General features: G+C 50.4%; 1 protein-coding gene across 2 annotated transcripts; it reads left to right on the top strand.

Moving 5' to 3' along the window:
* Positions 1 to 6: 6 nt before the first annotated feature.
* On the top strand, positions 7 to 14,385 carry Tpst2 (tyrosylprotein sulfotransferase 2). 2 transcript variants are annotated; one of them, XM_033762283.1, is made up of 5 exons: positions 7 to 738; positions 3,990 to 4,188; positions 8,111 to 8,161; positions 12,120 to 12,168; positions 13,885 to 14,384. In XM_033762283.1, the coding sequence occupies exons 1-4, from the start codon at positions 29 to 31 to the stop codon at positions 12,159 to 12,161; spliced, it is 1,002 nt and encodes a 333-aa protein (XP_033618174.1). In that variant the 5' UTR covers positions 7 to 28; the 3' UTR covers positions 12,162 to 12,168; positions 13,885 to 14,384. The 2 variants fall into 2 exon arrangements, with proteins under 2 accessions (XP_033618174.1, XP_033618175.1); XM_033762284.1 differs by lacking the exon at positions 8,111 to 8,161 and having other exon boundaries at positions 13,885 to 14,385.
* The last annotated feature ends 328 nt before the right edge of the window (positions 14,386 to 14,713 follow it).

Here is a 14,713-nt window from a genome sequence, read left to right as displayed (position 1 = left end):
GGCGGGTCCTCGGGGTCCCCGGCAGGCCATGAGGCCAGAGGAGGAGGAACTGGTGATGCTGGGCACGAACCACGTGGAGTACCGCTACGGCAAGGCCATGCCGCTCATCTTCGTGGGTGGCGTGCCTCGCAGTGGCACCACGCTGATGCGTGCCATGCTGGACGCCCACCCCGAGGTGCGCTGTGGCGAGGAGACCCGCATCATCCCCCGGGTGCTGGCCATGCGCCAGGCCTGGTCCAAGTCTGGCAAAGAGAAGCTGCGGTTGGATGAGGCAGGCGTGACGGACGAGGTAATGGACTCTGCCATGCAGGCCTTCATCCTGGAGGTGATCGCCAAGCACGGTGAGCCGGCGCGTGTGCTGTGCAACAAGGACCCCTTCACACTCAAATCCTCCGTCTACCTGTCGCGCCTGTTCCCCAACTCCAAGTTCCTGCTGATGGTGCGAGACGGCCGAGCCTCTGTGCACTCCATGATCACACGCAAGGTCACCATCGCTGGCTTCGACCTCAGCAGCTACCGTGACTGCCTCACCAAGTGGAACAAGGCCATCGAGGTGATGTACGCCCAGTGCATGGAGGTGGGCAAGGACAAGTGCCTGCCTGTGTACTACGAGCAGCTGGTGCTGCATCCCCGGCGCTCCCTGCAGGTCATCCTGGACTTCCTGGGCATCGCCTGGAGCGACGCCGTCCTGCACCACGAAGACCTCATCGGCAAGCCCGGGGGTGTCTCCCTGTCCAAGTGAGTGATGCCTGGCTCTGCTGAAGGGAGCAGTGTGGAGCCCTCAGGCGGGTCTCTGCCCCACTCTGAACCCTAGCCTGGGTCCCAGGGCCCCCTGCCGTAGCTCCGCGGCACTGAGTAAGCTGCTGTTTCTCTCTGAGCCCCAGTGTCAGTATCCAGAAACAATGGGAGAAATCCCTCTTCTCTCAGAACCATTGAGGGCTGATCACGCTTTGGAGCGAAGCGATAGAGGGTGAAGGTTAAGGTGAGAGCACAAACGCCGAACCAAGTTCTCTGGGTCCAGAGTCTCACTCGGGCAGTGACCTGCGCTGCCTGTGCCTTCACGGCTCACCTGAAGGGGACCCTACTCGCCGATCAGTACACCACGCCATGACTGCGGTCACCGGTGCTGTGAGGGCTGTCCTTGTCCTTCTTTGAGTGTTGGCACTGCATTTATTGGGCCACATCGACCTCACCGCCGTGACCATTTATTAAGTGCCTGCTACGCAGCAAGTCCTGGGTTAAGCACTCCACAGACACCATTGCCCTGAATCCCCGGAGCAGCTCATGTGACTTTAGTTTTGTTGCCCGTGTTCTTTTAGTTTTTATTTTATTTGTGGCACTGGGGATCGGACTCAGAGAGTGCTGAGCTAAATAGCCATCTTTTTGTTTTGTTTTCAGTTTTTTTGAGACAGGGTCTCAGTATGTAGTTGAGACTGACCTGTAGCTCACTATGTAGCCCAGGCTGGTCTCAAACTCACATAGTGATCCTCCTGCCTCAGCCTCCCGAGTGCTGGGATTACAGGCATGCACCACCACACCCAGCTTTTTTTTTTTTTTTTTTTAAGCAGGGTCTCCGTTGCCCAGTCAGGATGGCAGCTTGTACTCCTCCTGCCTCAGTCTCCTGAGTACCTGGGGATAGACATGCACCGCCATACCTGGCTCTGATCCCATTTTAGAGATGCAGAAACTGAATCCCAGAGAGAGGTTACAGGCCCAGGGCCACGTACCTAACAAACGGTTGTGCTGGGATTTGCACCCGGTGCCACTGGACCCCAGAGCGTGTGATGTTAGGTTCCCATGTCCAACCAAAGCATCCACGGATTGGGGATGTTCAAAGCAAGAGGGTAATGTGTGGCATGGAATGGTACACAGCTGTCTCCTGCCCCTCCTGTCTTCTGCCCTCTGTCCTTGGAGAGGCCATGTCCCTCTTCTGAGCCCTGGAATGACGCAGGAACAGAGTGTGCCGGTCCCGTGTTCCCATCCCGAGCAGACCTTGGTGTCCCTGAGACCCCAGAAGAAAGGCGGACAGCCCCGGGACAGGGGACGGCCCTTCCCCCACGATGGCTGCTCCACACCAGGCTCCGTATGACAACTCCGGAGTCTTGAGCAGAGTCAGAACTCACAGCCACTCTGCCACGGCAGAGGACTGGCCTCAGGTGCTTCAGCCACTCGGTGTCACAGCATGGTCACGACAGAAAGGTCGCCGAAGGAATAATCTCACCGCCGAGGGCTGGGGAGCGACACAGAACTGGAAAACAACCTCTGCCCAGAACTCATGTTTTCTTGTAGCACTCACTGGTCCTGTTCTGGGCAGAGTGACACGGGCTGCGGTCCCATCAAACACGGTTTTCACTGTGTATGGGACCCCCGGCCCGGGACACCCAGAACTCTGCTGTGACATCATTTGGAGTGGTTCTGTAATGTTCCGCTCCGCAGATTACCGCATTCTACTAAACCTCCCCTGCCATTGGATGCCTTGGTTGTTTCTGGGTTTTTAGTATGGATCGAACATTGCTCCCTTTACTATTCTGGGATGCATCCTTGTCCATCCCGGACGGGGAAGTCCTGCGGAGGTAAAGATGGCAGAAGCCACGCTCTCATTTGAGATTTTTGACACACTGGGTAGACCACTTCATATCCTCGCACCTTTGCTGCTAGTCACTCCTAGTCCTGTCTTCCTTCTGCTGCCCCTTTCCGCTTCTGTTCTTCCCTCGATGAACAGAAATAGGCCTGATTCTGTGGGCCCCTCCATGCCCTGTGAGGCCCCTGGGTGATAACTAGTAAGATCCTCGTGGTTCTGACAGCTCGGCAGGCCTGCAGCTGGGGAGTCCCAGGGCACAGGGAGGAGGATGGTTGAGAGGTTTTCCCAGCATGATCTTGGAACCAGCCTAACACCCATCCCCAGGGGGGTGGGAAATACACCGTGGCACCTTCATCCCACCGAAAAAGGGTGACGTATGGAGTGAAAAATTGTAGACCAAGGCATACAGCACATCATTTCTGTTTTAAAAGCAGCAAACATAGCCAGGCATGGTGGTACATGCCTGTAATTGTAGCACTCTGGGAGACTGAAGCAGGAAGATCCGGCTTCAAGCCCAGCTCGGGCAGCTTGGTGACTAAGTGACCCTGTCTCAAAATTGTACAAAACAAATAAATTTAAAAGGGCTGGGTTTTAGCTCAGTGTGACAGCCCTGGGTTCAACCCTCAGTACCACAAAAATCAATAAACAAAAATAAAAGCAGCAAACAAAACCATAGATTTTTTTTTTCCTTGAGTGTGACTCACAGTATCCCTTCTTGAGATTCATGTACTCTGCTCAGCATCGTCTTTGTATTAAGTTATTTATTTTCCAGAACAGCCCAGTGAGGTGAGTACTACTATTATCCCCACTTACGTGTGAGGAAATCAAGTCTCCGAGAGGTGAGGTGACTGCCAAGGGCCACACGGCCAGTATCGGCGTAGCTGGGTTTTGAGCCCAGGAGCCAGCCTCGAACCACTGTCCTGTTGGAAACACAGAAAGGGCATCCACCTAGCGTGCAGACCAGACACCTGAGGAAGCTGGTGCCGGCGGGGACTTCCAACCTTACCATTACTGTATAGATTTGAGGATGGGAGGGTACTGAGGCCTGACTCAGGCTGGCCTCTAACTTGCAGTCCTCCTGCCTCAGCCTCCCAGAATGCTGGCATTACAGGCATGTGTCACCATACCTGGCTTGGATTTAATCATTTTTCCAAAGACACAGTATTCATGGCAATCAGAGACATAGGAAGTTCTTCTGAAAGAGTCAGAGCATTCAGGAAAGCAGGGTTTCTGACCTGGCTGCTAGCGGTTTTCTTCTACGCTCTGCACATGTTCTTTCCCAGTGTGCAGAGGTCGTGAGGCAGGCCGCGCTGCACTCCCCAGTCTCTGTGGTGGACCTGGTCGGGGGCTGGTCCTCCCTGCCTCTCCCACTGCCCCTGCCCCGACCGCACTGTTCTTCTCTCCCCAGGATCGAGCGGTCCACGGACCAGGTCATCAAGCCCGTGAACCTGGAAGCGCTCTCCAAGTGGACCAGCCACATCCCCGGGGACGTGGTGAGGGACATGGCCCAGATTGCCCCCATGCTGGCTCGGCTAGGCTACGACCCGTACGCAAACCCACCCAACTATGGCAACCCCGACCCCTTTGTCATCAACAACACCCGCCGGGTGAGTGCACGCGCGGGCCGCGTTGCAGGCTTTGGTGGGACCGTGAGCTGCGAGTCCCCGAGAAAACCTTCCGTCTCCAGACAGCGAGCATCTGGTGGCCGTGGTGAATTGTACGCCCGCTGGTGACCCCATTTTGGCTTGGGTTGCTGTGAAGCTCAGAGCAACTGGTAGCCTGTATTTCACACTCTCTGCAACAGATTAGAGCAGACACCCATTTGTGCGCTAATTCCATCTTTTTTCTCTTTGTTTGCCTTTTCTCCCCTGTTTCTCTGGCTCTTTGTCGATTTATTTCAAGCCTGTGGATAGTGGGCATGAATAAAGTGTGGGTCCCCCCATTTTTTGGCTCCATAAGGTTTAACGTTGATTTCACAAACAAATGTGAGTTTGAAGCTATCTGAATTACGTTTCTAAGTTTTTTGTTTTTTGTTTTTTGTTTTTTTTAGATGGAGGTCTCATTGTGCTACCCAGGCCAGACTTGAATGTTTGGGCTCAAGTAGTCCTGCCTCAGCCTCCAGAGTAGCTCAGATTATAGGATGTGCCTATAGTCTCAGCTATTCTGTACTGTAACAGCTCAAATTACATCTTAAGCTTTCCTTAGTTAAGGTAGCCAAGGGAAGTATCTTTTTAACTTTTGTTTGTTTGTCTTTGAGACAGGGTCTCACTATGTAGCCCATGCTGGTCTCAAACTCATGAGCCTCCTGCCTCAGCCTCCCAAGTGCCAGAACTATAGGGGAAATGACTTAGACAAGATGTTTTGAAGGGTTAAAGGTGATCAGTTCACTCAGTAAAGGAACACGTGACAAGGTCACAGCCTTATTTACATATTTCCATCCCAGCTTGTAGTTTACTTTGGATGCTGTGTTCTGACTGCTTCAGCGGCCCTAAATTAGTTCAAGTACACACGCTTTCATCTTGATGATATTGCAGTCAGTGATGAGCCACATATGGCCCGCTGTCCCCATAAGGTCATGATGATAGCAGTAAAGCTGTGACCCCGTGATGCGCGAGGGTGTGGCAGTGCTGGTGTGACCACGCGCCCTGCCAGTTGCACCCAAGCTAGTGTACAGGGGTGCGGCGGGCCGTGCCCTCCTCTTGGGTGTGCGGACACGCTCTGGGACGTCTGTTTCCCGGGAGCTGTCTTCACCCCTCATTGACAGTGTGTCCCTGCACCACGCCTGCAAGCTGGGCTGGGGAAGAGCCCTCCTGGCTTGTAAGTCATGAAGGCCTAGGGTCTTGATTCGGGGCTCAGCTCAGCATTTCTGCACATGTGCTAGTGTTAGAAAGTGAACAGTTCTTGTATTGAATCACAGAAGGAGAAAGTTATCCCTCCTTCAGTTCTCCTTTATTTTTTTGTTTTTGTTTTTTGTGTTTGTTTTTTTGAGACAGGGTCTCACTATGTATGAGACTGACCAGGAACTCACCATGTAGCCCAGGCTGCTCTCGAACTCACAATGATCCTCCTGCCTCAGCCTCCCGAGTGCTGGGATTACAGGTGTGCCCCACCACACCTGGCTCAGTTCTCCTTTAAATTCTTCCATTTGGCTGGAGGAGAGAGTCTCCATTTGGCAATAATAAGTCTCTTTTAAGATTTTCTTTTTCTAGCACCACAAAAAAGAAAACTAAATGAGGCACTATTTGGCCAAATAATAATAGACTGGATGAAAAGAAGAGTGGTGGCAGCCTTGAGTCCAGTCCCCCTGTGTTTTTCAGCAGTGGCAGCTGGGGCAGGCTGAGGCCAGCAGCAGCTCCTCAGGGGTCCCTTTAAAAGGCCAGGGCCCCCGGGGTGCCCCGCAATGAGGGTCAGAAGCTCCTAGAGTAAGGCCAGACTTTGTGTATTTTATGGAACATAAATAATTCTCATGAGCACTGCTGGTTAAGATCAACTCTTCAGAACTTTTTCTGTTTGTTTAAAAATAGAAGATGTCCCTGGTTTTTTTTCCAAAGAGGTTTCTTCCCTGTGGATTCAGTAAGCTGGGCAGGTACCAGACACCTTGCTTGATACAGCGGCTGCTCAAAACTGTAGTGCATGTTTAAATAAAAATGGATTACAGTAGAGGACACATTGCCATTAATCTCCCTCAAAATGCTCCCCCTTCCTGTGAACATACTGAGCCCTCTATTCTTGCCACTTTCTGAAGCGGCTCTGGAAGTCCTCTTTCCTGAGTGCCTGTATGAGATGTGACCAAAACATGATGAGTGCCGCTGCCAAGGGCCATCCAGTGGAGAGCCAGCTCGTGAAAACTTGCAGTGTGTGCTTGTCTGCCTTCTTTGCTGGATATGGCAACATGTGACCTCTGGCTCTTCCCCTAATCAGATTGACTGTGAAAAGTAAATGTTTTTTGTTTTGTTTTGTTCTGTCTTTTGGCGGTGGGGTGGGGGCATGACAGGGGTCGAACTCTGGTCCTTGTGCTTTTGAAGCAGGCAGTAGAGCTAAATCCCTGGCCCAAAAGTAAATGTTTTGAATCAGTTCATCCATGACAGTACAACGGAAGATACACACACAAAAGAACTTAAGAACTCCTTCAGAATGGTAGGATAAGCATGTTGGAAATGAGGGGGAATATTTTGAGGGGACATCAATAATAATATGTCTTTTACTGTAATAATTTGGGGGGGAGTTTTGAGACAGGGTCTCACTGTGTAGTTGAGAGTGACCTGGAACTCACTATGTAGCCCAGGCTGGTCTCGAACTCACAGCGATCCTCCTGCCTCAGGCTCCTGAGTGCTGGGATTACAGGTGTGTGCCACCATGCCTGGCTTACTATAATAATTTTAAAATTTAAAAATTCACTGTATTTTGTGATCACTCCTCATATTTATAGTTGTTTTGCTTTTACTCAAAGTAACCTTATGAAAACTGCACATTTGCATACGTGCAGCGGACACTGTGGTCCTGACGGATTCTGGGCCGCAGCAGACAGTGGTGGAGGCTGTCGTGTTGCTGCTGTCTACACCTCACTAGCCGTCCCCGTAGCCACCAGCCATCTATGGCTGTTGACCCTGTCATGTGACCCTAGTCCCACTGGAGAGATACAATAGGTGTAAAATACCACTACGTTTTGAACTCTTAGGACCAAAAAAAAAAGGGATGTGATATTTTTTCATCAGTCACTTTTATGTAGGGTACAGGTTGAAATGGTCATCTTTTCAGTATATCAGATTAAACAAAAGACATTATCAGCATTCATCTTACCTGTTTCATTATTTTTTTAATGTGTCTGCATAGGTTACACACTTGGTTTACATTATATCTCTTCGGACAGCACCAGACAGTATGGTGCCTTCTGTGCCCAGACATCGTGGGAAAGCCAGGAGTGTTTTGATTCCAACCTCAGAGCCTTTGCCCACTCTGTTTTCTCTGCTTGAGACGCTTTTCCTTCTGATCTTAGCCTGGTTGGTTTCCGGTATCATTCAAGCCTCAGTTCTAAGCTTTTCCTGTTCCAAGGAGCTCTTCCTGACCACCCTCTCGAGAGGAACCCTTGGTCTCGGTCTTGCCTACCCAGCCGTCTGTTTTGTTTTCTTCCTGGCCCTTCCCACCGCTCCGCGTGTCCTTGTTTGCTTGTGCGCCATTACTTGCCTGCCGTCTGGCACACACCCTGAAATGGAGGCTCAAGAATAAGCATTTCAGTTGTCTGGTTACTGTTAGTGCCCCCACTGCTGGGTGACAGAAGGGTGGGGGTGGCGGGAGGGCGGGGAGAAGGGTGCATTGAGCGAGTGGTCGGTTAAGTGAACGAGTAGGTGGGTGGACGGTGAGAAGCGTTGAGGGTGGAGGATGGCGGGGTAGAGGGGTGAATACACAGATGGAGAGACGCAGGGCAGGAGCAGTGGGGGAGTAACAGTGGACGGACGGAAGTGTCAGGCGGGGCTAAAATGTATTTTCCAGCCGTTTCCACCAGAGTGAGATTTCTTTCCTGTTTCCTAGGTCTTGAATGGGGACTATAAAATACCAGCCAATCTGAAAGGATATTTTCAGGTTAGAAACCCTGAAGGGAATTTTGCTTTCTGTGCTTCCTGGTGCCCTTGAGTTCATTTCTCCATGCTGACCATTTCCGCATCGTAACTCGGGCGGGGCTGGGGTGGGGGTCGGTGGGTCTCTGAGTTCCTGTCCGGCTGGGCCGCGGCTCCTCAGCCTCCTTCCCGCCCCATTCACCCTTCACCTCGTCGCTCTCCGTCTGCAGCCGCACATTCAGTCTTACCTGAGACAGTTGTTCTCAAGAACAAACAAAGACAACAGTTCCATCCAGAACTGTTGAAGACACAGAGCTGGGAGGGCAGCGCGGTGTGCCCGAGTGTGTGGACGCAGATGTGAGTGCCCGTCTGCATCCCCAGCGCATGTCCCCGTGTCGTTGCCACGGCACCCTCAGAGGGGCGGGCTTTCTCAGTCTGCCCCTTTCCCCACATTAGAGCTGTCCTGTGGGCGCTAAGTGGCCCCCCGTTATTTATTTGTTTTCTATTTGATAATCAGATTGGGCTTGTCTCGCTGTGGTTTGGCATTATAATACGCATCTTAATGACACCACACGGTTAAAAAGTTCTGTACAAGTTAAAATGTGATACCTCATCTCCAGATAGTCTAATTGACTCGTACTTGTTTAAAAATACGCATGAAACATATGTTTGACACGCCAGACTTTCTCTAATGTCAGTGCCACAGAATAATGCATACAGATACGAAAGCATCTAGTTCGTATATAATCCTTTTCCCACTATCACCTGCTTTATTTGTTATAGGGAATGCACATACTACTGACTCAGAAATCCTAGGAAATCCTGGCTTTTGAGCCAGAGTACTTCTGGAGTTTTAACAAATTACAAGTACAAATCACAGCATAGGATTAGAATTTGGGTTGAAAATGTTAGTTGCCGGAATATTTTGGATAAAAGAAATGTAAAACAAAGATTTGGGTCATCCATCGAGGAAATGCATCTGATTAGTCACAAATATCAGTATCTTTCTGCAGAATAATAGGTTCATAGTTCATGGATAAAATACCCCTTTTTAAGTGGAGGAGGGAGTAGTGTAAAATTAGTGGTTTTAGTTTGTGACTCTGTTTTATTTGGCACAATAAAGACTGGCCCACTCTCTGTCAGTCCCCATTTAAAATATCCAGTTAAGCAGGTCTGAAAGCCGGGTGTGGTGGCGCACGCCTGTAATCCCAGCACTCGGGAGGCTGAGGCAGGAGGATCGCTGTGAGTTCAAGACCAGCCCGGGCTACATAGTGAGTTCCAGGTCACTCTCAACTACATAGTGAGACCCTGTCTCAAAAAACCACACACACAAAAAAAGGAGGTCTGAGAGCCCAGGATTTGAGGTAGAGGCACAGCTTTTAAGCACTTCCTAGTTGCTTTGAGGTAGGTCCATGATCCCTTTGTGAGAATCAGACCCATTTTTGCTACCATGATATCCATCTTTGCTACTTCAGTGAGCCCTAAAATATTTACTGTTGCCTAAAAGATACAATGACAGCAAAGGATGGCAGTGGTGGGGGGCAGTACTTACAATCTGAAATTTATTTTTGCATATTGCCTCTTTTACCTTATCTGCATATGCTTTTGCGTGTGTGTGTTTGTGTGTGTGTGTGTGTGTGTGTGTGTGTATGTGCGCGCACATGCATGCATGGCATGGGGGATTGAACTAGGCCTTATACACGCTAGGCAAGCATCCCACCATAGAGCCATATCCCTAGCCCTTTTTAAAAGTTTTATTTTGGGGCAGAATCTCATACGTTGCCAGGCTGGCTTTGAACTTGGCAGCCGTCCTGTCTCAGTCTCTGAAGAAGCCGGGCAGGTGCACACCCAGACTACATACGCAGTTTTGCACTCATTGCAGCTCCACTTCATGAGCTGTCGTGCCCTGCTGTCTTAATCTCTTCCCATCTACTGGATTTCACTGTTTCTGTTTTACATGGTCACGTATGTTCTCTACCATGCACCCAACACAGTTGCTCAAGGGCTTCCTTCGGGTCCTTTCCGGTTTGGCATCCTCCCCAATGATGTCGGGCAGGCACCATCATGATTGTGCCTCCTTGCTGTGAGCGAAGGGGCGCTGTTGAATTGTTCCCTTGGAAGGCGTTTATATGGAGTGGAGGCAGAGGGGGAAGGGCGTGACTGTTTTACAGACTCAAAACTACAAGGCCAAAATCTTACAAGAGGATTGGACCAGCTTACATTCCACTGCAGGACTGGCACACAGAAGGTGTCAAACTGGCCTAGGCCTGGCTTTGCTGCTCCGAGGAGTAGCACGAAAGGATAGCTGTGCCCTGCCCTCACACGCACGCTCCCCTCAGGACAGCGGCCCTGAAACAGTCTCACGGCCCGGCTTTCTAATGTCACCTCCTCCACTGTCCTTGCTGTGCCCAGGACATCATTCAGGACTTGACACGAACTGTAAACCGTCTTAGGGAAGCCTTCAATGAATCCTGGCACTTGGATCCCACGGGATAGATGGAGCCATTCAAAGGGGTAATCATGAAACCCAGGAGTCAGAAAAGTGCCAGCCAAGCAAAACCTCGCGGCTCACACAGTAGAACTGTAACAAATGCGAGAAGCCACCTGCCCCTCCCGAGTCATCGCTGTCGCCTCTGCCGGGAAGCTTTTCCACCCAGATCTTCGCATGGCTCACTGTCTTAGTCACTTCCTGTGGTTAGGCACAATATCCAGGCCCACAGCTTAAAGAAAGAGAGGTTTATTTGGATTCGCAGTTTAGTCCACCGTCGGCTGGCTCCAAGGCATGAACAGCTTGGCAGAAGGGCCTGTGCTGAGGACAGCCGCTCACCCATGGCAGCCTGGGAGGGAGGTACACACTTCTAGGTCACAACCCAGCAACTTCCCTCTTCTGACGGGACTCTGCCTCCTGGCAACACCTTCAACTATAAATTCATTGATACAGCAACCCCACGATCCAGTCACCTTCCAAAAGCCCAACCTCGGAACACAGGAGACTTCCGGGGGACATTCTCCATCTAAGCCGTAACAGTGACCTGGCTGCAGCTCCCAGATCTTGGCCCATGGGGGTTTTCCAACGCCAACAACCAGTTCTGTGATGAAGCAGGCACCAACCTGGGGTTGCACAATTAATTCAGTCCTGACATCAGTTACTCAGTGTCTGGTCCTACAGATTAAAGGTTCGGGCCCTCAGGACTCAAATCCCAGCTCCAGGGGGGTCGCCCACACCGCCCCTCTGGTCTGATAATGTTCAAGAATAACTCAAGAGAACACTGCGAAACACCGTGCCTGTGGGCACCTCTTTATCATAAAGGATACACCTCAGGGGCAGCCAGGCGGAAGAGGTGCATGGAGTGAGGCGGGGACCACTGAGCTTTCACACCTGCCCCCTCTCTGATCCAACCCCCAGCATTTCTTTGTGCTCACTAAGGAGAAAGCCCTCAAGCCTGTCACTTCCGGTTGTCATGATGATTCCCTTACCCTTACGTGGGTAACAAAATCACTGGCCTCTAGTGATGCCCTTGCTCTCCAGCCCCTCTGCCCTCCCGAGAACTCACGGTATAGCTGAAAGTTCGAGCCCCCCAACCCTGCCTTTGTCATCCGATGACCTTCTTCCTGAAGATGACTCCAGTCATCTGCTTAGCATACAAAGACACTCACGCATTTCCCAAAGATTTTAGGAGTTGTGTACCAGGACCCAGGACACAGACGAGATACTTAGTACACTACACCTTAGCATGTCATTTTGTAGAGTCCTGTCCTGATCACTGACCCCGTTATGTCACCCTGATCTGACATTAGCTTGAGTGTGTGTGTGTGTATGTGTGTGTGTGTGTGTGTGTGTCTCACAGACTCTGTCCCCAGCTAGAAAGTAAGCTCCAGGAGAACAGGGCAGGCACATTGTGCTCAAACAGTGCAGAGGGCTGCACCCTGCATCCACCATCACCTGGCCGTGACCCCTGCCTCTGCCTCTTGTCTTTCCCCAGGTGAACCAGAACAGCACCTCTTCCCACACAGGAAGCTCGTGATTTCCAGGTACGCCTGCCACCTCACTTCGGAGCCTCGGCACCACCTTCCCAAATGCCTGTCCCTCAGGATCCTGCCTAGGGAGAAGTGTGGGCCAAGGTGGGCCGGCCCAGCCCCATCCGAGGTTTCCATGGTGACAGCTGGGGGAGCTATTTATAGAATGGAGGCTTAGCCTTCCAGCTCTGGATCAGGGATGGGGGCAGGGATCGATGCGGAGCCAACACGAAGGTTTGTCCAGACGGGTTAGGGGGCCAGAAGGGCCACTGCAGGGGATTCTGGGAGCAGAATGCTGCCTGCCAGTCCGCTTCTCTAATGAGCATTGGGTCTGGCCCAAAGCAATTCATGTTCCAATAATAGCCTAGGCAGTTCTGTTCTAAGAACAATGCCCATGGCACCAGGCAAGGAGTCCGCTGTGTCCCTCACTTAGCTCTCAAGGTCCCTGGGAGCCAGGGGACACCATCCTGCCATTTCATTGAGGAGCAAACCAAAGTAGAGAGAAGGCCTGTGACTTCTCCAAAACTGCACAGCCACCAATGGCAGAATTCCACTAAAGGTCGTCCGTCACCCGCCGCCCCCTGAGTTTGCTTTCAGGGAATTATTTTTAAGTGCACGTTTACCCTTCTGTGTTTTAAAAACAGTAAGAAAAGGGATTTTGAAATTGGGAATTTCATGATAAAAGAGGCCAAGCTTTAATGCCTCTCAGCCTCTGTTTTCCTCAGTACCTCCTTCTGAGGGTGCTCACAGGACACGGGGTGCTGGCCTGGGTGGGAACCCTAGAAACTGTAAAGTGCTGGGCACTTGCTACGGACTTGGACACTGGAGTTAAGGGTCTGGTGAGTGAGCTCATGTCCCCAAGGACATGGGAGGTTTAGGGAAACTGAGGGAGCCCCTCTGGGGGGTCTTGGGTCAGGAATGATACGTACTTTCCTTTTTTTTTTTTGCTTTTGTTTTTTTTCCTTCAGTGCTAAGGATGAAACCCAGGGCCTTTGTGTGCATGCTGTGCCAGTGCTCCACAGAGCTACCCCCTAGTCCTCCCTATAATTTTTAAATGAAGCAGAGCTTCTAGCCTGGGCTGGTTTTAGTATCCTCATCTTACTTTTAAATAACCAGCATATTCATTAGTTTTTCTTTAAATCCACTTTGCATCACCCTGCAAGGCTGAGGATAGCAGACTGTCAGTCTCAGCGTTCCCGTTGTGAGTTGTGCTGAGATCCTGGAGTTCTTTTTAATCCCCAGAATGACCCCTCTCTGAAAACAGGTTCTTCAAAATAGGTTTTTCAAAACAGGTTCTCCATGTTTCTCCCTAACCTTATTCCTCTCACTCACTTTCTACAAATTCATTACTAGACTCTTGGGCCTTCTCATTTACAAAGCCAGGTTTATTCCTTGGTTTACTGTTTAAATAAGACGCCACATACACGGTGAATAAGCAAACCCCTGACACAGAGTGAGCCTTGAATAAATGCTAATCATTCTCTCTCCTCCAAAAAGTCCACTGCCATTTGCTCCTGTTAAATAACTAAAGTGGCTCTTTGAAGGTCAGATGGGTGCAGGTCGAGATGTGGGCAAGTCCCCAGGAATATTTTTAAATTTGCCCATCTGTGATGCAGATATAAAACCTTGCACGCTTATGGGAATGGATGAAGACCACAACCGCACGTCATAAATATGAGAGCTCTATTTCAGAATTGTTAACCACAGCTCATGCCATCTCCCCTCTTTCAGATGTCTGCACGTGGCTTTCTTGCCAAGAAGAGAAGAAGCCACGTTCCGGTGGAAATCAGGCCTCTAATCCAAGCATATTGCTTGCTCTTACTTGCCAAAACAGGACTGCTAATGAGGACTGTATTTGCATATGTGTGCAAAAGCTGAATCATTGATAATGTACCTTGAAACTCTCTTTGGCCACTCCCAGCTAGAGAGCAAAGAGTGTGAAAAGTAGTCCGGTTTTTGAAACTTAGTTATTTCATATTGTTCCCCCTGAGAACTTTTTTAGCGAAATGGATTTGCCATCCTCCTTAATTTGCAGGACTGCCTTGGTGGCTTTGTTTGCTGAGACAAGGCCCACGATCTGTGCCTCTCCCACTGACCCTCACTTTGAATTCAAAGAATCTATTTAAGAATCTAATATATGAGACTTTCTTTGATTTCTCCTCAGTTCTACTCAGTTTAACAGAGATAAAGAAATTATTTGAATAAACTGAACAGAGGCTCATTTGTCGGTACCCTTCTTTCATGAGTTAGGTTGTTTTGCTCTATATTGGAATTCTCTGTGAACTGGTGTTGAGCAGAAGCGAGAGGAGAGCTCTCTGTAGAGACAGCTGAACCCCCACGTCTGGGGTCCCCAGGGCCACTCTCAGGTTTGGCGATTCGTTAGGGCCCAGAACATGAGTGTCACCTGCTAGTGTGGGGCCTTGCTTCAGTGATAATGGAAATTAGAACTGAAGCCACAGCTCACCCTCACAGGCAAAGCTTTAATTGAAAAGTAAGAGAGGCTGAAGATGACACACCTCTGACAAGGTCAGGCTGGTCCCTCGACAAAGGAGAGAGACCG

The sequence above is a fragment of the Fukomys damarensis genome, unplaced genomic scaffold, assembly GCF_012274545.1.
Source record: "Fukomys damarensis isolate Sample0158 unplaced genomic scaffold, DMR_v1.0_HiC HiC_scaffold_12, whole genome shotgun sequence".
Taxonomy (NCBI): domain Eukaryota; kingdom Metazoa; phylum Chordata; class Mammalia; order Rodentia; family Bathyergidae; genus Fukomys; species Fukomys damarensis.
This window is presented reverse-complemented; position numbering and strand designations above follow the sequence as displayed.

Coding starts and splice junctions, on each gene's coding strand:
- Tpst2 (XM_033762283.1), top strand. CDS start 29: ATGAGGCCAGAGGAGGAGGAACTGGTGATGCTGGGCACGAACCACGTG. Junction 739..3,989: donor GGGGGTGTCTCCCTGTCCAA/GTGAGTGATGCC, acceptor TTCTCTCCCCAG/GATCGAGCGGTCCACGGACC. Junction 8,162..12,119: donor ATCTGAAAGGATATTTTCAG/GTTAGAAACCCT, acceptor GTCTTTCCCCAG/GTGAACCAGAACAGCACCTC.